Below are 23,444 nucleotides of genomic sequence, written 5' to 3'. Positions count from 1 at the left end.
AGAATGGATTACGAAATATGTGTACATTATTTATCAGCTTTTTGATGAATAAATATTTCATGCTGGAAACACAGAATAAGCTCCTGTACATTTTGTTTAATCACTTCTTGTGTAGGCTGTGTGCTGTGAGGATCGTTTGCACTGCTGCCCTTCTGAAACCAGATGTGATCTGAAACAGTCCAAGTGTGTGTCTCAATTTGGTATGATGGAAATGTGGAAAAAGTTTCCAGCTTTCAAGAGATTTACAGTGAAGGATACTAAAGGTATTGCAAATTTTATTGTTATTTAGCCGCATAGTCCAAACTCTAATTAATAGAAGGATTAATCCAGATTAGATTTTATTAATTATTAACCACAGTGGTTAGCAATGCTCCCTCACTGCACCAGAGGCCTGGGTTCAATTAACACCTCCGGCAACTGTCTGTATGGAGTTTGCACGTTCTCCCCGTGTCTGCATGGGTTTCCTCCCACAGTCCAAAAAATGTGCAGGTTAGGTGAATTGGCTATGCTAAATTGCCCATAGTGTTAGGTGAAGGGGTAAATGTAGGGGAATGGGTCTGGAGGGGTTGCTCTTCGGAGGGTTGGTGTGGACTTGTTGGGCCGAAGGGCCTGTTTCCACACTGTAAGTAATCTAATCTAATCTAATTTCTCATAATATTGTTCACAATGGAAAATAAATTCTTAGGATGATCATTTAAATATCTTCTTTTCTGCTGATCATTGTTTTTGTACCTTTAATATGCTTGTGTCACTTCAGTAATTGAAGCCATATTGAGCTAAGACAAGGATAATCCATCTATTCAGTATGAAAGGTGCCTTTTTCCCTTGTAGCTCAAAATCAATCCAGATATTAAAATGAAGTTAGAGGGTCCAGTTATGATGGCATCCTGAGCATTATTGGATTGTCTGTGGAGATAAGATAGTTATGTTAACTATTTTCCAAGGGCAGCAGAAGACCAATGGATCAGCTGGTCTATGCATTTTTTTTGAGTTTGTAGTGAAAGAAACTACCAGTTGACATTTGGTAGCAGGTCAAGAGAAATGTGTATATGAAAAAATGTGCATGGGACTTAAAATGTTAATTGTTTCTCTCTCCAGAGATGCTGCCAGATCTAAGTTTCTTCAGTGCTTAGTTTTTATTGTAATCCATTTCCTTTCCTAGCTTGATAGGCTTAACTTGGCCAATTTCCTCTGAATGCTTCCAGTGAATTGTTATTCACCATATGTGCTGACATCTTGAGAGAAATAAACTATGGGCATTTCCTGTGGTGAGGGAGTCCTAAGCGAAGAGTATAAAGTTATAGTTAGACAAAGGCTTTTCCAGGGTGATATCAGAATTAGCACTTCACACACAATGTAATGGAGAGCTGAAACACTATCCAAAGAGCTGATGATGTTTAATTAGATTACTTACAGTGTGGAAACAGGCCCTTCGGCCCAACAGCTCCACACCGACCCTCCGAAGAGCAACTCACCCAGACCCATTCCCCTACATTTACCCCTTCACCTAACACTACGAACAATTTAGCATGACCAATTTACCTAACCTGCACATTTTTTGGACTGTGGGAGGAAACCGGAGCACCCGGAGGAAACCCACACAGACACGGGGAGAATGTGCAAACTCCACACAGACAGTTGCCTGAGGCGGGAATTGAACCCGGGATTCTGGCGCTGTGAGGCAGCAGTGCTAACCACCGTGCCACCCACGGTTCATCATGAACTTCAAAAAAGCTAATAAACTTTTATTACACAGTCTTTTAAAAACGTTTCCTCTGTGTATCTTCTGCCTTTGCCACCAATAATAATTCAAGTGTTCACATAAGATTGAGCTCGTCTATTCAACTCCCTTTGCCGCTAACATTCATTCCTTGGACCACCAGGCAAAACATCCTCCAAGATTCCCTCAGGCATTCCTAGCCCTGAATACTCTTGTCGTTCCCTGAAGTCTATCCTGCCTCTGATCATGAGCTGATTGTTATGAGTCCCACTTCTTGCTGCTTCAAATGCTCCCAACAAACTGCTGATTCCTTTACTGATCCCAGCGTTACTTGATATTGTTAATGGTTCTCCCTGTTCTGGTACTGCTTCTCTCCTTCTCAAATTTTCCAAACATCAGTCCTCTCTTTGGATCAAAGGCCCGGAATGTTTTGTCCATTTTTGCAACTACCACCCCGTCACCAATTTCCGTTTCCTCTTGATTCTTTGAACATTCAGCCATCTTCCATAAGCCAAACCCTTCTTTCCTGGAATTTCATGTAGGAATTCCTCCAATCAAATTTCCATTCCACCATGTAGGAGCAAAATACTGCAGATGCTGGAATCTGTACAGAAAATAAAATATGCTGGAGATCACAGTGGGCCAGGCAGCAAGCATGGAGAGAAAGTAAGCTTATGTTTCGAGTCCAGATCACTGTTCTTCAGACCTGACATGAAATGTGGAGGGGATAGAATGGCGGGGGAGAGGGAGAGTGCCTTAGGAGAAAGGATGCTGATAGTTCAGATTAAAGGATTGGAATGTGTGAGTTGCAGAACCATGGTGTGTCTAATTGCTAAACTGGAAAGAACAGCCAGTCCTGGTGACAGAGAATATAACAAGTAAAGCTAAAAGAAAGGGAAGGAATGGGAGTGGGTTCACAATTTGAAGGTTTTGAAGATGTTCCATTCCATCATTGTTGTGAAACAATCTTAACGTCACATATAACATCCAGTAGGAAAGGTAAACTATCCCTTCTCATCCATTGAGCCTTTGATGCTGCTGTTCTTTGTTTCTGCTCCTGAAACTTTGTCAGCTAACATACATGCGTCACTATTAACAGGACCATTGTTTCTGAATTACAAGTGTGCCTATGCCTATGTCTAATATCCCAGTAGTGGATGAGGAGAAATTTCTTCTAACTAAATGTTGGGAGTACCAAAGCTATTGTCTTTGAACCCCACTGCAAATTACTTCCTTAGCCACCAACTCCATCCCTCACTCTGGCATCTATCTGCTACTGAATAGATAAACTTTTCTAGAACGCACACAGAATATTGGAAAAACTCAGCAGCTCTGGTAGCATCTGTGAAGAAAAAAACAGTTAACATTTTGCATCTGAAATGAATTTTCTTCAGTTCTTGTGGATTGCAGGAACCTATCATCACAAATAAACAGATTTCACAATAGGTGTCAAATTCCTTTCAAATTATGCAGCCATTCTGGTAAACCCCAGGAGTTATTAAATGAATAATGGCTTAGTGAATGAGGCAAATTTATTATTTCTTCTTGCAATCTGGACTTCAAAGAAACAAATACATTATAACCTATCAACTATTCAAACACTGTACTGCCTGGTTTCTCATCTGCCACTTTCCAAAAACTTGAGCTCATTGAAATTTCTGTAACATGCACCAAGTCCCAGTCATCCATCGCCCTGTGCTCTAGTTAACTGATTACTCCATTTTAAACTACTTCCACTTGTTTTTGTAACTCCCCTCATGACCCTCTTTGTAGTTTTCCACAGGTCTACAAGCTTTGTCTGCGCTACACCAATTCTGGCCTTTCTCGTGACCCTGGTTTTAATCACTTTATGATTGTTGAAACTCTGATCTCTGAAACTTCCGCTCTAAATCTTTGTCTCTGCAATGTCCTTAATTCATACCTCATTAACTAAGCCATTATTCATTTAATAACTCCTGTACATGACAAAGTGTCAAATTTGGTGTGAAAACATTGGTGCAAAGTGCCGTGTTATATTTTACTGCCCTAACTGTGACCTATTATTATGGACCCCGTGGAGGTAAAGGAGTTCACACTGCAGAGCTGCCTTGCTCTCATCAAATAATGTAACAGGCTTGAGAGACTGAATGGCCTACACTTGATTCTGTGTTTCAGTTTGAAAATGGAAAAGCAGTTCTCAACATTTAACCTGACTTTTTTTTGTTGTTGTTTATACTAACCACTATAATTCTTTTCTCTTCTCTTGATCAAATTTTCTACCCTGTGGACAAAATTTAACTTTTTCAACATTTGAAAGAAATCTGCCATAACATCAATCTATCCTTTCACAACTAAACGTCCTCTGCCATCTAAAGTTAGCATTAGTGGGCTACTGTAGGGATCACTGCTTGGATCCCAGCTATTCACAATATACGTTAATGATTTAGTTTAGGGAACTAAATGTAAATCTCCAAGTTTACAGGAGACACAAAGCTGGGAGGGTGGGTGGATGAGCTGTGAGCAGCATGCAGAGATGCTCAAAAGTTTTGGGCAAGTTAAGTACATGGGCAAATCTATGGAAGATGATGTATAATGTGGGTAATTGTGAGGTTATCCACTTTAGAGCTCCTAGCAGTCTATAAATGATTTACCCGATAGAGTTTTCAGAACTAAGATTCACAGTTTAAGGTTATGGGTAGGCTATTTTGGACTGAGGTGGAGTGAAATTTCTTCATCCAGAGAGTAGTGAGCCTCTGGAACTTTCTGTCACAGAAAGCAATTGAAACCAAAGCATTGAATGTCTTCAGTTAGAACTTAGGTATCGTTCTTGGGGCTGAAGGGATCAAAGGGTGTGGGGGAGAAAGTAGGAATGAGGTATGAGTTGGATGATCAGCCATGATCATGTTAAATGGTGGAGCAGGTTTGAAGGGCCAAATAGCCTATTCCTGCTCCTTTGATTTAAGTTGAACATGGAACTAGGGCTAGATATTTCAATCAGATGAGGCTCAATTGGTCAGTCCACAAAAACAAATTGGTCGCGCAAATGAATAAAATAGTCGATTGCTTTCAGAGCACCGTTGAAGGAAAAATTATTGTTGAAATTACTGATTTTCGTTTTGTTCCCATGTATGTTGTGTATAATGTCCACTTATTTCTCTTTCTCTTGTTCCTATGCTCCACCATGTGACACCATTAGATTTTGTCTTCCATTAATTAATTATCTTATTTGCTTTTGTAGTTCAATATGTGTGGTGCAATGAAACAGTGTTCTGCCCTGATAATAATACTTGCTGTAAGCTTCCTTCAGGAGAATTTGGATGCTGTCCTGCACCAAAGGTAAGACTCAATTACCTGTACATTTGAAATACAATGGCATGCTTCAATCTTTCTCCGAGGGCCACGACAGTACTGCTACAACTCAGTGGTATTCAAATATTTTATCTTTTCCTGACACTGAGTTTAAATGTTGTTTTGAATAGAAGGCATGTACTTCAAAGATCCTTACTTGCTAGTTTTTGAAAGCTAATCTTCCCTTGCATCTATTTTCCTTGTCATTTAAGGTTGCAGATTATGAAAAGGTTGAAACTTTGGCAAGTTGTTTTGAAGTACACCTCGTTAATAGCACACTCTGCGACTACAATTGCCAGTAACGAAACAGTGAATGTTTAAAATGGGTATAAGAGGAAAGCTGAGATATGACAGACCAGTTAGCCTAGCATACGTGGAGGGGAATTATTGGAGTCTGTAAACATGTGGTAACTAAACAGTTCAGATTTTCAGTTAATCAGGGTGAGCAAGCATGGACTCATGACAGGTGAGAGCCCTTGCTGATTTTTCATCATTTTTCTTTTTCTTTTTTATCAATTTTGGTTTGGAACTGTGAGCTAAAAATGACTTAGGACTGTGGGTAACAGCTTGTGTTAAAAAGAAAGCAGACTGAACAAACTTTTGTTTATTTGTGAAGCCAGGCCTGAAAGTTGATTACAGGTTAGTTCCTGATGAAAAGATTCTGCAGATGCTTTGTCACCGTGGAAGGGCCTTATGCTCAAGCAGATAGCAAAAGTTGGCTACTACAGGTATAAGATCCTTTATCTGAAATGCTCGGGACCAGCTGTTTTTGGGAGTTTGGGATTTTTTGGTTTTCAGAATGTAGCCGTTTAATGGTGAAAGTTTTAAAAATCTTACCAGAGAAGTAGACTTCTAAGTAAGAAAGTGCTTGGCCACGCACCCCCATCGCATCTCCGTGACATGCATCAAGTGGGAGTTGACTTGGGGGTGTTCACTGAGAAACCCCAGGCCTGTCAGTGCTTGGCCATGCCCCCCATGTTGCATCTGTATGACACACATCAAGTGGGTATCGACTTGGGTAAACTGTTAGCATGCCAAACAATCTTGTTAATGAGAAAACAACTTCACAAAAAAACCTTCAGATTTCTGAGCTTTTCAGTTTTTGGATGTTCGGATAAAGCATCTTGTACCTGTAATGAAACTCGTACGTGGGAATTGGTTCCAGCAAGTGTGGAAAAGACTTTGTGCTGAAGCAGATGGAGATACTGAATGGTAACAGGGACTTGTGGAGTAGACAGACAATCTGTCAGGGAGTGGCTAGAGTTTGAACTGGGTTTTGGGCAGTTCTTTCAGGAATAAAGATTCTGGCTGTTGATGCTGCAGCATGAAGATTTGAAAGCTTCCTGATTAACCTCCCATGAACAGCTTTTGGAAGCTCAGAGAATAGAAAATAAAGTTATAAGTATTGTAGCCTCCATCTGAGAAAACTATAAAGGGGACCCTAATCAACATCAGAAAAATCAACCACAAAAAAAATCTTTTATGCCTGTGGAACAATGCATCTTGAAAACCACTTAGGTAATCTGGCTAGTTTTGTATTTTTTTTTTTACTTATTCCATGACACTTTTTTTATCTATTTTTTGTGAATAGTGCTGAAAATAAAGGCTATTGGGTTTAAATGATGAACATTTTGGTTACTTTTGTTTAATTTTGATCTGCCAAAGTTAACATATTGTTAATAAATTGCTAGTTTTTGTTTAAAATGTAATGGGTGGCAGGGATTGATTATTTGCAGAATCTGAGATGGGTTATTCTGGTTAGGAACCTTGCGGGTCAATTTTGAGTGCTTTAGAAGGTTTTAATTTAACTGCATTGCAAATATAGAAGTAGAAAGGCAGATTTGGTTCAGCTGTCTGTCTCCATATTGTAACATAGATGATGCCTGACAAACCATTCTGAATTTTTTGAAGTGGTGGTGGGCAGGGGATATCTATGGATTTTGTTTATATGGACTTCCCAAGAAGTCATTCGTTCAAGTCCCGCCGAAGATGTTAACTAAAATAAAAGCCCAGGGAACTTAGGGTATATTATTGATACAGCTGGGAAATTGGTTGAGTTGCAGGCAACAGAAAGTAGGAATAATGGGTAGATACTCAAATTGGCAGAATGTAGCCAATAAGGATCTGTGAGGGTCTCAATTATTTATTAACATTTTGAATAAAATGACTTGCACAGAAAGTCATATATCCAAATTGAATGGCAAAAAGTTACGTGGTATTGTAGACACTGTAGATGGTAATGTAAAAATTACAATTTGTAATTGATAATTTAAGTGAATGGGCTAAACTGTGGCAGATTGAGTTCAAAGTAAGCATTTTGGACTGAGAAAGGAGAGATCAGGGTTCTTTCCGGATGGTATGAACTTAAATGCAATGGATAGCCAAAAAAAGGTTGGTGGTTCAGGCACAAGATTAGAGTGGTGCTGGAAAAGCACTGCAGATTAGACAGCATCTGAGGAGCTGGAAAATTGACGTTTCAGGCAAAAGCCCTTCATCAGGAGTCATTCCTGATGAAGGGCTTTTGCCCAAAACGTCAATTTTCCTGCTTCTCGGATGCTGCCTGATTTGCTGTGCTTTTCTAGCACCACTCTAATTTCCAGCATCTGCACTACCCACTTCTGCCTGGTGGTTCAGGTATGTGCGTCTTTAAAATGCCATGAACAGGTGCACAAAATAATCAAGAAAGCTACTGCTGGCCTTGATATATAGAGGACTGGAGCATAATGATACCGAAAGTCTGCTGTTGTTATACAAAACCCTGGTTAGACCCCACTTGCAGTACTGAGAGCAGATTTAGATTAGATTAGGTTAGATTAGATTAGATTACTTATAGTGTGGAAACAGGCCCTTCGGCCCAACAAGTCCACACTGACCCGCCGAAGCGCAACCCACCCAGACCCATTCTTAGGCACCACATCTTACGAAGAATATATTGTTCTTGGAGGGAGTACAACATAGGTTTTCAAGAATGATACCTGGCTTCAGGTATTATGCTGTGAGGAGAGATTATACAAATTGGACCTGTTTTCTCTAGAATTTACAAAGTTAAAGAATGATTTGTTGTAGTCTTTAGGAATGGGCAGTGTATATAAACTATTTCCGCTGGGTGGAGATTCTAGAACTAGGGGGCATCATCTGAGAATTTGGGTTAAACTATTCAGGAGAGATGTTGGAAAGCACTTCTATACGTAAAGAATGGTAGATGTTTGGAACACTCTTCCATAAATGACAGGTGGTGCTTGGTCAGTTGTAACTTTGAATAGGAGAGAATTTTTTTTGTTAAGCAAAGGTATTAAGAAATATGGGCCAAAGGCAAGTGTATGGATTAGGATCTCCTTGAATGGAGGAACAGGCTCAAGGGAATGAATGGCCTTCCCTGTGAGTGTTAGAACTGCACTCATCCAGACCAGTAGAAAGAATCACACCATGACTTGCACATTTCATTTGATAGGTAGGCTTTAGCGAGTTAGGTGTTGAGTTATATGCTGCAAAAAAGCAGGCCTCTGATCTCCTTTTATACCCTAGATGGGCTGGGTTTGTGGTCAACGGTGATATCCTGCATGGCAGTGGTAGGGGAGACTTTTTTTTATACTTTTGTTGGAGTTGGTTATTGCCTGATATTCGTATGATGTAAATGTTACCTGCCACTTTTCAGTCCATGTGGCTTTTTTTCTGCCCAAAATGCACCACTTCGCATTTCATTAATGTAGTTATTGTGGGTATTAGTTTACTAATGACACGTCCTTTCTGCAAGCTTATCAAGACTGTCTGTTATTGCAGTCCTCCCTGTGTTAACTGTACTGACCTCCCCAATTCATTGTCCCCATTGGTGGGCGGCATGGTGGCACAGTGGTTAGCACTGCTGCCTCACAGCGCCTGAGACCCGGGTTCAATTCCCGCCTCAGGTGACTGACTGTGTGGAGTTTGCACATTCTCCCCGTGTCTGCGTGGGTTTCCTCTGGGTGCTCCGGTTTCCTCCCACAGTCCAAAGATGTGCAGGTCAGGTGAATTGGCCATGCTAAATTGTCCGTAGTGTTAGGTAAGGGGTAAATGTAGGGGTATGGGTGGGTTGCGCTTCGGCAGGTCGGTGTGGACTTGTTGGGCCAAAGGGCCTGTTTCCACACTGTAATGTAATAAAAAAAAATGATGAATCCAAACTATTTCCTGTAGATGGTAATTAACAGTGGTTTCAGCAGCTATTATAGTGGAGCATGGAAACAGGAGTAGGCCATTGTGGTTGCTCAGCCTTTCAATTCGATCATGGCCGATCATTTACCTCCTTGTAATTTAACTGTATCACCTCCCCCATATCCTCCTATCCATTGACGTTATTGCCTCAAAAAATCTAAGGATTTCTGTTTTGAACATGCAAAGTGATCAAGTTTCTTTGGCCCTCTGGATCGAGAATTCCAAAACATCACACTCTGATGTATTTCCTCCGCATGTCAGTCTTAAGTGGCTTAACAGCAATCCTGGATTTTGTTCTTTGATTTAACCAGCCAGAGAAATATCTGTGAGCTACCATGTTGTGCTCTGTAAGAATTTTCTAAGTAACTGTCACTTTTGACCACTTACTACATTCAATAAATAGTTTTATTTAACCCTTATACACTGTTTTGTGGCCAGCTTGCTCTTTATTCTGTTTCTTATCTCTTGACTCCACATATTTTGGTCTTAGTCTTGAGTTTACCATAGACACCAAGTGAAATGCATTTTACTGTGTTTTCTTTACCATTCACAGAATCTGCTGGCTTAGCCAGCATTTATTGTGACCCTAATTGTCTTTGCGAAGATGGTGCTGAGTGCTGCATTGAACTCCTATGGTTCACATGGTGCAGATAGAACCCTGTCCTGCTAAAGCAGTTCTACATTTTAGACCTGGAATAGTGAAGGTTTGGCAATGTTATTCCTGTGTTTCTGTCGTGGAGTCATACAGCATGGAAATAGGCCTTCAGGCCCAACCTGTCCATGCTGACCTGAAACGAACTAGTCCCATTTAGCTGCACTTGGCCTGTATCTCTCTAAATCTTTCCTATCCATGTACCCTTGTCCTTCTAGATGGTGGAGGAAAATGCAATTGAAGAGGCTTTGGTGAGTTTTGACAGTGTATCTTTCTTATAAGTGGTGCATACTACTGCTTCTGAGTTGGTGGTGGGGGTTAAATATTGAAGTTGATGGACGGGCTGCAAATCAAGCAGGCTGCTTTATCCAATAAACCATAAGACGTAGGAGCCTAAATCGGCTATGGCCCATTGCATCTACTCCACCACTCAATGAAATCGTGGATGATCTGATGATTCTCAACTCCACTTTGCTGCCTTAACCCCATAACCCTTTATTTCCTGAATGATTAAAAACTATTCTATCTCAGCTTGAATATACATAGCAACCCAGACTTAACAGCCCTCTGTGGGGAAAGAATTCCACCGATTCATCATCCTAAGAAAAAGTTTCTTCTTATCTCTCTCTCAAATGAGTCACTCCTCATTCAAGGGTTATGCTCTCTGGACCGAATTCTCCCACAGGGTAAACAACTTCTGAGCATCTACCCTTTCAAATTCCTCAAAAGCCTAATTATTTTTTTAAAATAAGGAGCCTTCTTATTCTTCTAGACTGTAATGAACGCAAGCTTAATCTGCCAAATCTCTACTCTTATAAAAATCTCGAAGTTGGGGTCATCCTGCTCCAACAGCAATATGAATTTCCTTAGATATTAGGACCAAAATTGTCAACAGTATTCCAAATGTGTTATGACTCATGCTTGTACAGTTTTAACTAACCTTCCTATTCTTGTTCTCTATGAGAAAAAGGCCAATTTCCATTTGCCTTCCTTATGATGTATAGAACTTGAAACAACAGCTTTTTATGATTCATGCACTAGGATGCCCAAATTCCACTGTACCACAGCTGTACCACAGCTTTCTGCAGTCTTTCTCCATTCAAGTGACATTCCGCTTTTCAATTCCTGCCAAAGTGCATAACCTCACTCTTTCTCATATTGTATTCGATCTACAAAGTCTGTCTATACCCCTCTTTATACTCCCATGGCATCCTCATTACTTGTCTTTCCACTTAATTTTGTGTCATCCACAAACGTGATGTTAGTACATTTACTTCCGTCTTCCAAGTCATTAATATATCTTGTACGATTGTGGGCCCTGCACGGATTCCTTTGGCACTCCATAGTTGCAGGTTGCCATCCTGAAAGTTTCCTCTTTATCCCAACTCTGTTTTCTATTTGTTAGCCCATCCTCTAACCATGCTAATAAACTACCCCAAGCCATGGGCTTTTATCTGAAGTAACCTTTTGTGTCATACTCCGTAGAATGCCACTTGGAAATTCGAATATATTCCATATAATGGTTAACCTCTATCTACCCTGCTTGTTACCTCCTCAGAGGCTTTAATAAATACGTCAGGCATGATTTCCTTTCATGGAGCCATCCTTGCTCTGCTTGATTGTTATGGCTATCTAAAAGCTCTGTTATTATATCCTTTATAATCAACTCATTTATAACATTTTCCCAATGATTGATATTAAATTAACTGGCCTGCAGTCTCTTTTTTTTGTCTTTCTTTCCTTTTTAAATAAAGGTGTTCCAATGACAGTTTTCCAATCCTCTGGGACTTATTCTGAATCTAAGGATTTTTGGAAAATTACTACCAATGCATCTCTTATCTCATTAAGTCCAGGGGACTCATTGGCCTTTAGCTCCATTAGCTCCCCTGGTATTTGTTTCTTCGAGTGATAGTTCGTACTTACTTCGGTATTTTTTGCTCAAGTTTTGACAACTTTTAAAGCATTGAATTTATCACTAACTTTTGGTACACAAATGTTTAGTATGATATGGCTAAATGTAAGATTGTTGACTTTGGAGGGAGAAATAGGAAGGCACATTATTCTCTTAATGGAGATGTTTTGAGAAAATGGAAGGTGTTCTTGATCACCAGTCACAAAGTGAGCATGCAGTACAGCAGTTGGTGAAAAAGGTCTTCATAGCAAAATGATTCAAAGACAGGAACAGAAATATCTTGCTGCAATTATGCAGGACCTTGATGAGACCCACCCAGAGTATTGTGTGTGCTGAATGTCAAAGGCCAATAGTTAGACTCTTGCTTATTGGAGATGGTTATTGCATGGCATTTTTTGTGGTGCAAATGTTACTTGCCACTCACCATCCCAAGCTGGAATGTTCTCCAGGTCTTACTGTATTTTGACACAGACTGATTCAGTATCTTAGAAGTTGAAAATAGTCCTGAACTTTGTGGTAATGTGATGGTGTAAACTTCAGAAAGTTGATAACTGGTCATGAATTGAAAGAAACAACAATAACTCATTCTGGGATAAACTGTTAAGAGTCCAGGACAAACTGTTATTCCAGAATTGAAAGAAATTCGCCATGCCTGGGAGAAGAAGTCAAAGCTATGTAAACAACTTCTAACACTTCCTGATAAATGCCTGCTGTATAGCATGATCTCAAGAGTTAATAACAGGAAAGCTGTGCCTTTGAAAAGGCAGTTGATGCCAAATGTAACAAGGAACAGGGAAGCTATTTCTGACCAGGAGGCATGTTGCAGATTTGATAGCTCCAGAGGAGTAGTCAATGTTTTGGACGAAAGAATCTAAAGGATCATTAATAATGTCAAACCACAAACTTGAAGAACAGAAAAATTCAACTCCAGGACACATCTAGAAACAGACACTGTTGATTGGAATCATGGGTAATAGCCTAGTTGGATTGTGAGACTTGACTTGGTTACTTTGGGGTCTTATTTGGTTGATAGGCACAATAAAGTTCCAAGCAATTGTTTCAGTACTTGATTGTGAGGTTTCTTAAAAAGTAGCTGAATTAAAGATAGCTTGTGGTAATTTAACCACAACAGTAATTATTAACGAAGATCCCCACTCCTGACCTTTTGATGGAGGGAGGGTGATGCAACGGCTGAGGAACTCTTGCAGTGAATTTCTGGGGTTAAGATGATTTTCCCTCAGCAATCATAACCACCTTCCTTACCATCTGACTCCAACCAGGGCGAATGTTTTTCCTGATGCTGTGTTTGATCAGAGCTTCTTTGAAGCCACGCTATCAGAAATGCTGCCTCTCTTCCCCTCATGAGTTCCAGTTTCTTGTACCAAGGCTATGATAGTCAGGATCTAGATTAGAGTGGTGCTGGAGAAGCACAGGAAGTCAGGCAGCATCCGTGGAGCAGGAAAATCGACATTTCAGGCAAAAGCCCTTCATCAGGAATGAGGCAGTGAGCCTCTGGGCTGGAGAGATAAATGGGAGGGGTGGGGGGGGTGCTGGGGAGAAGGCAGCTAAGAGTGCAATAGGTGGATGGGGATGAAGGTGATAGGTCAGAGAGGAGGGGTGGAGTGGGGAGGTGGGAAGGAAAGATTGGCAGGTAGGACAGGTCATGAGGATGGTGCTGAGCTGGAAGGTTGGAACTGGGGTAAGGTGGGGAGAGGGTGAATGAGGAAACAGGTGGAAGTCCACATTGATGCCCTGGGGCTGAAGTGTTCCAAGGCAGAAAATGAAGCGTTCTTCCTCCAGGCATTGGGTGGAGGAGGCCCAGGACCTGCATGTCCTCAGCAGAGTGGGAGGTGGAGTTGAAATATTCAACCACGGGGCGGTAGGATTGATTGGTACAGGTGACCCGGAGATTTCCCTAAAGTGATCTGTGAGAAGGCGTCCAGTCTCCCCAATGTCAAGGAGACCACATCGGGAGCAACAAATACAACAAATGACCATTGATGGATGCGCAGGTGAAAGTATGGATGTGGAAGGCTCCTTTGGGGCCTTGGATGGAGACTGGGGGTGAGGTGTGGGCGCAGGTTTTGCAATTTCTGTGGTGGCAGGGGAAGATGCTAGGAGGGGAGGGTCGGTTGTTGGGCATTGACCTGACCAGGTAGTCACTGAGGGAATGGCCTTTGCAGAAGGCAGAAAGGGGTGGGGAGGGAAATATATCCCTCGTGGTGGGGTCCGTTTGGAGGTGGCAGAAATGTCGGCGCATGGCGCAGTTTATGGGGAGATTAGCAGGGTGGAAGGTGAGGACCAGGAGGGGTTCTGTCCTTGTTGCGGTTGGAGAGGTGGGGTTTGAGGGCAGAGGTGAATGGCGTGGATGAGATGCTTTGGAGGGCATCTTCAACCACATGGGAAGGGAAATTACAGTCTTTAAAGAAAAAGGCCATCTGGTATGTTCTGTGGTGGAACTGGTCCTCCTGGGAGCAGATACAGCAGAGGCGGAGGAATTGGGAATACGGGATAGCATTTTTGCAGGAGGTAGGGTCTGATGAGGTGTAATCCAGGTAGCTGTGGGAGTCGGTGGATTTCTAAAAAATGTCAGTGTTAAGTCGGTCGTCATTAATGGAGATGGAGATGGAGAGGTCCAGGAAGGGGAGGGAGGTGTCAGAGATGATCCAGTGAATTTAAAGTCTGGGTGGAATGTGTTAGTGAAGTTGATGAACTCCTCAACCTCCTCGCGGGAGCACGAGGTGGTGCCGATGCAGTCATCAATGCAGCGGAGGAAGAGGTGGGGAGTGGTGCTGGCGTAATTATGGAAGATGGACTATTCTAAGTAGCCAACAAAGAGACAGGCATAGCTGGAGCCCATGGCTACCCCTTTCATCTGGAGGAAGTGGAGGATTCGATGGAGAAATTGTTAAGGGTGAGTCAGGAACCGAGTGGCCCTGGTAGAACCCAAACTAAGTGTCATTGTGGAGGTAATTGAGTAAATGATACTTGTTGAAACTATTGATGACATATTCTACCACTTGGCTAATAAATGAGAGTAGACTGTTTGATTGTGCTGGGTTGAATTTGCCCTCCTTTTTATGGACAGGATGTACCTGTGCAATTTTCCACGTTGCTAGTAAATGCCAATGTGCAACACTACTGGAGCAACTTGACTAGGGGTGTGGCTAGTTCTGGAGCACAAGTCTTCAATTCTATTGACAGTATGTTGCAGTATCAAGTCTTCAGTCATTTTTTGACATCATACGAACATTGGCTTAAGCTTGGTATCTATGATGTTTGGAATTTATGGAAGAGGCCATGAAGGATCATCTAGTCAGCACCTCTGGCTGAAGGTGCTTCAAATATTGCAAGATTGTCTTGTAAGCTCCTTTGCTGGCCTGTCCCATCTTTGAGGATTGGGATATTTATAAAATATCCTCCTGTTATTTGTTAAATTGTCCACCACTTTAGTGACTGCATGTGGCAGAACTACAGGCTTGGATCTGATATGGGATTGGTGGGTTGTGGATTGATTAGCTCTGTCAAATGCTGTTTATGCTGCTTGGCATGCAAATTGTCCTGGCTGTGTTGCAATTTCAACAGGATAACGCCTTATTTTTAGGTCTGCTTGGTGAGAGTCTTGGTATGCCATTATTTGCGGCTTCGGGAGAGGTAAGCACTGAAAGAATAGTTACGGTGCAACTCTGCCAATAATGACTTGAAATACAAATGTTGACATAATTGTAGGTCAGAAAGTTTAAAATGATGTTTGTACCCCAAAAGCAACTTTTACAGGAAAAAATTTGGGATTGTGATTAATTTATCGCGTGTTCTTTTTTCCCCATTAGGCAGTTTGCTGCGAAGACCACGTACATTGTTGTCCTCATGGCTTCGAATGTGATTCGGAAGGACACTGCTACCAGAGGGGCATCTCTATCCCCTGGATGACCAAGACTCCAGCTATTGTGCAAGTTACAGTGAGGGATGTCAAGTGTGATGAAACCAAGAGCTGTCCTGACAATCAAACATGCTGCGAGGGCCTTTCAGGAGATTGGGCGTGCTGCCCCATTCCACAGGTTGGTTTTCAGAACAAAAATCTTGACCAGAACACTTGAAACCGTATCTATGATAATATGCAGAATCTTTGTGAGAGGTACATTTTCAAAGCTGAGAGTGAAGATCTATTGTTACAATAATAGTATCAGCACCTTAATTTGGCTTTCATTTGAAAAAGATTTTTGTGTAAGCTGGAGGGGAAGTGGAGTTAAGAGTGTACATTCAGTAACGTTGCCCAATAAACCTTATTACTGAAAAGTGGAATATCAGGAATGCTAAGGATATCTAGTTTCCTCCCCCTGTACTTTTTAATGCCTGCAAAGCGGAATGTTCAACTGTCGCCCCCTTCTATCTACCACTGGAATGTACCACTGCTGTGTACATATCGCCACAAGCAAAGGTTGAGGAAGCTCTGGATGTGCTGTATTCCACTACTAACACCCTGGAGACTGAACACCCTGAGGCCCTGTTTATTGTAACTGGCGACTTTAATCAAGCCAACCTAAGGAAGGTGTTGCCGGAGTACCACCAGAACATTACCTGCTCCACCAGGGGCACGAACATTTTAGACCACTGTTACACCACTGGGAAGGATGTGTACCGCTCCATCCCCTGCCCTCATTTTGGGAACTCCAACCATAATGCCATGCTTCTCCCGGCTTACAGGCAAAAACTCTAGCCAGGAGGCTCCCTCGCGGATAGAGGTCCAGTGCTGGTTGGAGGAGGCAGAGGATCAACTCCAGTGCTGTCTGGAATCGGCAGATTGGGACATTTTCAAACAGTTACCTATGGACGACATTGTCACAGACTTTAACAGCAAATGTGTGGAGGACTGCATACCGAGGAAATCAATGCGGATGTACCCCAGCAGGAAACCCTGGATGAATCAGGACATAGAGAACCTGCTAAAAACCAGGCGTGAGGCCTTCAGATCAGGAGACCCACTCAAATATAAGAAATCTAAGTATGACCTTTGCAGAGCCATTAAGACAGCCCAGGATCAATACTGATCCAAACTAGAGATCCAGACAGACACCCAGCGATTATGGCAAGGACTGAATGACATCACAGGTTCTAAAAAGAGACAGTGCAAGATAGCAGGCGATGACAACACCTCAAAGCCTTCTATGCTCGCTTTGAGCAGAATTTCGGCAGAGAGGTAACACCTATTCTGACAAGTCCTGACGAACCTGTCCCAACATCAGAGGTCAGATCAGTTTTCCTTCGTGTGAATTCAGGGAAAGTGATGGGACCAGATGGAGTACCACGCTGCGCACTCAGAGCATGCGCAGATCAACTGGCAGAGGTGTTCTGGGACATCTTCAACCTCTCGCTGCAGCAGTCCCCTGTCCCTGCCTGCTTCAAAAGGGCCAACATCATCCCTGTGCCTAAGGCGGCTCATGCAGCATGTCTCAATGACTACCGCCCAGTGACCCTCACCTCGGTGGTCATGAAGTGCTTTGAAAGGCTGGTCATAGCATTAATCAGCTCAAGCCTCCCCACGATTCTTGACCACTCCAATTTGCGTATCGGAATAACAGATCCATATCATTTGCCCTTCACTCCTCCCTCGAACATCTTGACACCAAGAATAGCTGCATAAGAATCCTACTCATTGACTACAGTTTAACCTTTAACACTATTACCCCCTTGAGACTGATTACTAAACTTAGTGATGTTGGACTAAACCCCACTCTCTGCAACTGGATCCTCAGTTTCCTGACCCACAGACCACAATCAGTGAAGAATGGGGACAATATTTCATTCACTTACACAGGAGCCCCCGGCATGCGCACTCAGCCCCCTACTGTACACAGTGTATACCCATGACTGCAATTCCATTTACAAGTTAGCTGATGACACCACCATAGTTGGTGAACTCTCAGACGGCGACGAAACAGACTACAGATGGGAGGTGGAAGACCTGGAAAAATGGTGCTCTAGCTCTCAATGCCAGCAAAAACCAAGGAACTCGTTATTGACTTTCAGTGGGATGTTACTCATACCCCCCTACACACTAACAGCACAGAGGTGGAATGAGTGAAGCATGTCAAGCTCTTGAGAGTGGTCATCCACAACAACCTTTCTTGGACTCTTCATGTGGACGCACTGGTTACAAAGGCCCAACAACATCTCCCCTTCCTCAGGCAGCTGAGGAAATTTGGCATGACGGTGAATACCCTTGCCAACTTTTACAGGTGCGCCATCGAGAGCATTCTGTCTTGATTTATCACTACCTGGTATGGCAACTACACCATTCAACATTGGAGATGGTTACAGAGAATAGTGAGCTCGGCCCGGACAGTCACAAAGGCCAACCTCCCATGTGTAGAATCCATCTACCAGGCTCGCTGTCAAGGAAAGGCTGCCAGCATTTTTAATGATCCATCCCACCCTGGCAATGTTTTTCTACAACCTGTACAATCAGAGAGAAGGTATAGAAGCCTTCTCTCCCCAGCCTCCCCAGCCGGTTACGCAACAGTTTCTACCCTACTGTTGTTAGAATACTGAATGGACTCTCAAACTCTTAACATGTCCCTGTATCTGTGTTTTTGTTTTTCCTGCTGTTTACCTATGATTTACTATCTATGCTATTTAACTCTGTGATCTGCCTGTATTGCTTGCAAGACAAAGCTTTTCATTGTGCCTCGGTATATGTGACAATAAATTCAATTCAATTCAATTCAGTGTTCATGCATGTTTCCAACAGTTAAACACTATCCACTGTGTAACACAAATCCACCTGCAGTTCAGAATACCAGCTGGAGGTATGTTTCTTTTCCAATAATACGACCCCCAAAAGATAGATCACCCAAAATATCCACACACATGATGCATCAAAAACCATCTGGAAGCTGGAAAGAGCCAGATTTGAAATGCAGTGAATGCTCTGATTAAATACAACTTAATATATTGTTGCTTTTGTACCAATAGGCAGTTTGCTGTGAAGATCATACACACTGTTGTCCCAATGGCTACACATGTGACGTTCAGAAAGGCTTATGTAAGACGAAGGATTCTTTCATTCCCATGGTCCTGAAGTTGACAAGCAGTATGGAAAAAATGAAGGTAAGACTTGTGATGATGGTATAAAATACACGTGATGGAGCAGTTGCTGCAGAAATAAGACTGGCAGCTGGAGCTGTTGCTCTTTACCTCAGGTTAGAGGAACATTTGTGCAATTTTCCTGTTAATAAGAGATCATTTGAAAGGACATCATCAAATCGCACTATCCTCCACAGTGAGGAATCTTGCATTTGACGTTTAGTCAGATCTGTCCTTTTTGATCTGGCAGCTGTGTACCATTGAAAAGCTTTTGCCTACTACAGTAGGTACAAATGTTCAAGCCTTAGTTCAAGACACACTGTATTTTAAACTAAAAAACAGGCAGATCAAAACTTCTAAATTTTTGTCATAAACCAAGTACCCCTCACCATTTGACCATCATTCATGAAGTCTGAAGCATGTTACTTTGATGCAGCACCAATCTTCAAATCCTATCACATCCCTCCCACATCCTGCTTGCTTCTACCTGTATAACATGACTGACTCTGACCCTACCTTACTGCCATTGAAATTGAAATCATTACCCCTAATCTTGCCACCTACAGCTTGAATCTATATGGCACATGCTTCACAGTAATGCTATGATGCAAAAGTTTCCACTAGGCCATAGGAGATATTGGGACCGGTGACGAAAAATGATCAGGTGATTTAAAGAACTGTCATAAAGTAAGAGAGTAATTGGAGAGGTTTTCATAGGATTTAGAAATGCTGCAGACAGTTGGCTAATTATGGCTGCAACAACTTGCCATGTGAGTAATTCACAATGCCATTGTCCCACCTTCTCCCTATAACCATGCACATTCTTTCTTTTCCAAAGTCAATCTAATTCCCTTTTGAACCCCAACTGAACCTACTTCACCATAGACTCTGAGTGCTTTCCAAACCTTTATCAGGAGGGAATTCCTGTATTTAGGGTCTCTGTAGCATAATGCAGTCATCAATGGTTGTGCAATTAAATTGGGAACACTGAAGGGGATGTTCACACTGAGAACAGGATTCGAATGTCAGAGACCTGTTAAACTGGTGGAGGCAACTGGCTGGGTAATCTCATTCTGAGATACAAAATTAGGTAGCGTCATTATGGCTTCATGAAGGGAAGTGATGACTGACAAATTTATTAGAATTCTTTGGAGACTTAACAGCAGTATAGATAAAAAGGAGCCAGTCAATATAATATATTTGAATTTCCAAAATGCATTTGGGGTAATGACTCATCCTATTAAGTAAAAGTTACTTAATAGGATGACTGCATGGTATTGAGAGTTGTAGATTTTCATGGATAGAGGATTGACTAATTAACAGAAGATAGTGTTGGGTTAAAACAGGCAATTTCAGGATAGCAAGCTGTATCTAGTGGAGTGTTTCAGGAGGTCAGTGTTGGGGCCACAATTATTTACAACTATATTGATGACATGGGTGAGGGAAATGAGTATGCTATTACCAAGTTTGCGGATCACTCAAAATTGTGGGAAAGCAAATGGTGAGGATGTCTCAAGGAATCAACAGAAAAATATCGGCAAATTAAGTGAGTGGGCAAAAACCTGACAGTGTAATGTGGGAAAGGGTGAGGATAAGTGTACAGCCGAAATAGAACTGAATTTCAGAGGTGAGGCGTGTGACTGCCCTTGATAATAGTATCATAGAGTCTTGCAACACTAAAACTGACCTATTGGTCCAATCAAGCAGAACATAATCCTAGGCTAAACTAGTCCCACCCTCTTGCGCTAAGCCTATACCCCTCCAAACATTCCTTATTCTGGTCCTTATCTAAATGTCTTTTAAATGTTGTAACAGTACTTGCATTCACCACTTCTTCTGGAAGTTTATTCCACACATGAACCAATCTGTGTTTAAAATCAAATAATTGCCCCATATCATTTTTTTAATCGTTCTCCTCTTAACTTAAAAATATGCCCCAGTCTTGAAATTCCCCACATTAGGGTGAAGGCACCTGCAATTCACTGTAACTGTACCCCTCATGATTTTATAAACATCTATAAAGTCACCCCTCAATCTCATACGCTCCAGTGAAAAAAGTCCCAATCTGTCCAGGCTGTCTTCATAATTCAAACCCTCCATTCCTGGCAACATCCTGGTAGATCTTTTTTGAGCCCTCTGTAACTTGATATTCTTCCTATAATGGAAGGACCAGAATTGAACATACTACTCCAAAATAGGCCTCATCAATGTACTGTACAACCTTAACATGATGTCCCAACCCTTTTACTCGAAGGTCTGAGCAATGAAGACAAGCGTGCTAAACACTTTCTTAACCACTTTGTCTACCCAAGACACAAATTTCAAAGAATTATGTACTTGAGCCCCTAAGTGTCTCTATTCTACAAAACTAACCGAGACTGTCTTTTTAATTGTATAAATCCTGTCCTTGTTCGAATTATCAAAATACAATACCTTGCATTTATCCAAATTAAACTCCATCTACTATTCTTCATCCCATTGACCCAAGTGAACAAGATCTCTTTGTAACTTTAGATAACCTCCTTCGTTGTCTACTGTACCACCAATTTTGATGTCATCTGCAAACTTACGAACCATGCTTCTATATTCTCATCTAAATCACTTATATAAATGAGAAACAAAAGTGGAGCCAGTACCGATCCTTGTGGAACACGACCGGTCATATGCCTGCAGTCCAAAAAGCAACCTTCCATCATCACACTCTGTCTGCTGCCATTAAGCCAATCTGGTATCCAATTGGCAAGCTCACCCTGAATTCCATGTGATCTAACTTTATTAATTAATCTAACATGCGGGACTTGTCAAAGGTTTTACTAAAATCCAAGTAAATAATACCTACTGTTCTGCCCTCATCAATCATGTTGATTACTTGCTCAAAAATCTCAATCAAGTTTGAGACACGATTTATCTTGCACACAACCATATTGAAACCGAATTTAACTGTGAAGCCTTGGCAAAACTAGAGTCAATGGGAATTGGGTGAGAATCAAGGAAGAGAAAACTGCTGGTTAGAGTCACACCCAAGGTAAGATGACTGAGTTTACTGGAGTCAGTCATCCTGTTTCAGGCCGTCTTTGTGGGATTTTGTCACGACAGTGTGCTAGGTCCAACCATCTTCAACTTGTACGTTAATCACCTTCCCACTTCAGAACACTAGAGTCGCATAAGGGCCAGGAAATGACCATCCCTGAGAAGAGAGAATCTAACCATGGCCCCTTGACATTCAGTGGCATTGCTATCACGAAATCTTCCCCTATCAACATTCGGGGGGGTTACCAGTGTTCAGAAAATGAACTGAACTCGCCATATAAATACTGTGGATACAAGAGCATGTCACAGGCCTTGAATTCAACTGTAAAATATATTCATTGGCTTTCAAGAACTGAAGGTAAATGTTAAATGGTTAAATAATCAGCAACTGATAACAATTACCAAGAGACTTCACTATTGACTTACTGTAAATAAACAGAAAACATTGCTTACAGCTTCGGGAGAGGTAAACAATGAAAGAATATTTAAGGTGCAACTCTGCCAACAATGATTTGAAATACAAATGTTGACATAATTGTAGGTCAGAAAGTTTTAAATTATGTTTGTATCCCAAAATCAATTTTAATAGGAGAAAATTTGGGGCTATGATTAATTTATTGCATGTTTATTTTCCCAATCAGAAAGTTTGCTGCAAAGACCACATACAAAGACCAGATTGTTGTCCTAAGGGCTTCAAATGCAATCCTGATACTGGAGATTGCTATAAGATGGGCATCTCTATTCCCTGGATGACCAAGACTCCAGCTATTGTGCAGGGTACAATAAGGAATGTCAAGTGTGATGAAACCAAGAGCTGTGCTGACAATCAAACATGCTGCAAGGGCACTTCAGGAGGTTGGGCATGCTGTCCCATTCCACAGGTTGGTTTTAATAACAAAAATCTTGACCTGAACACTAGAAAACGTATCATTGACAATATGTAGAATCTTTGTTTGAGGTAGATATTCAAAGCAGTGAATGAAGTTCCATTCTTTTAATAATGCTATCAGCACTTTCTTTTCCAGCTGGGAGGCAAATTGTGTGTAAACTGGAATGAGAGTGGAGTTTGAATGTATATTTAGTAGCCTTCCTCAGAAAATCGTATTACTGAGAAATGGATTTTCAGGAAGAAAAATTGAAATACCGACGATTATGGATTAACAATATCTAGTATGCTCCCCACATTGATCTGATACTTAAGTTTTATTTCATCACAACATTCACTGCATTTCAAGTCTGCCTCTTCACAGTATCAGATGATTATTGATTCATCATGTGTGTTGAATATTTCGGGTGATTGCTATTTTTTTCGGTAGTATTGTGTAAATTGGTGAAGGAGTGAACCTCCAGATGGTATTCTGAACTGCAGTTGGATTTGTGTTTCACACTGGATAGAGTTTAACTGTTGCAAACACACGCATGCACAGCCCACCCTGCAGGCTTCAAAAGTGCGGGGGAATCTCAGAAGGATTAAGATGGATGTTGAATTTTTTGTTTGAACTTGCATCTTAATTTTATATTGTTATTTTGTA

The 23,444-nt window shown here is 41.5% G+C and overlaps 1 protein-coding gene across 3 annotated transcripts in view; it reads left to right on the top strand.

The window, feature by feature from the left end:
* Nucleotides 1–23,444, top strand: part of LOC122539986 (progranulin-like) — a 106,104-nt gene that overhangs the window by 56,080 nt on the left and 26,580 nt on the right. For all 3 annotated transcript variants that reach the window (XM_043675243.2, XM_043675241.2, XM_043675244.2), the window contains exons 7-11: nt 116–263; nt 4,938–5,035; nt 15,630–15,857; nt 18,772–18,906; nt 22,554–22,793. In XM_043675243.2, the coding sequence (XP_043531178.2) occupies nt 116–263; nt 4,938–5,035; nt 15,630–15,857; nt 18,772–18,906; nt 22,554–22,793 (849 nt within the window). The remainder of the gene's footprint in view (nt 1–115; nt 264–4,937; nt 5,036–15,629; nt 15,858–18,771; nt 18,907–22,553; nt 22,794–23,444) is intronic.

This window comes from Chiloscyllium plagiosum, unplaced genomic scaffold (assembly GCF_037043375.1).
Source record: "Chiloscyllium plagiosum isolate Xiang-an unplaced genomic scaffold, Cpla_swu_hap1 HiC_scaffold_32, whole genome shotgun sequence".
NCBI classification, from domain to species: Eukaryota; Metazoa; Chordata; class Chondrichthyes; order Orectolobiformes; family Hemiscylliidae; genus Chiloscyllium; species Chiloscyllium plagiosum.
The sequence above is the reverse complement of the archived record's forward strand: the minus strand, read 5'-3'. Positions and strand labels throughout refer to the sequence as shown.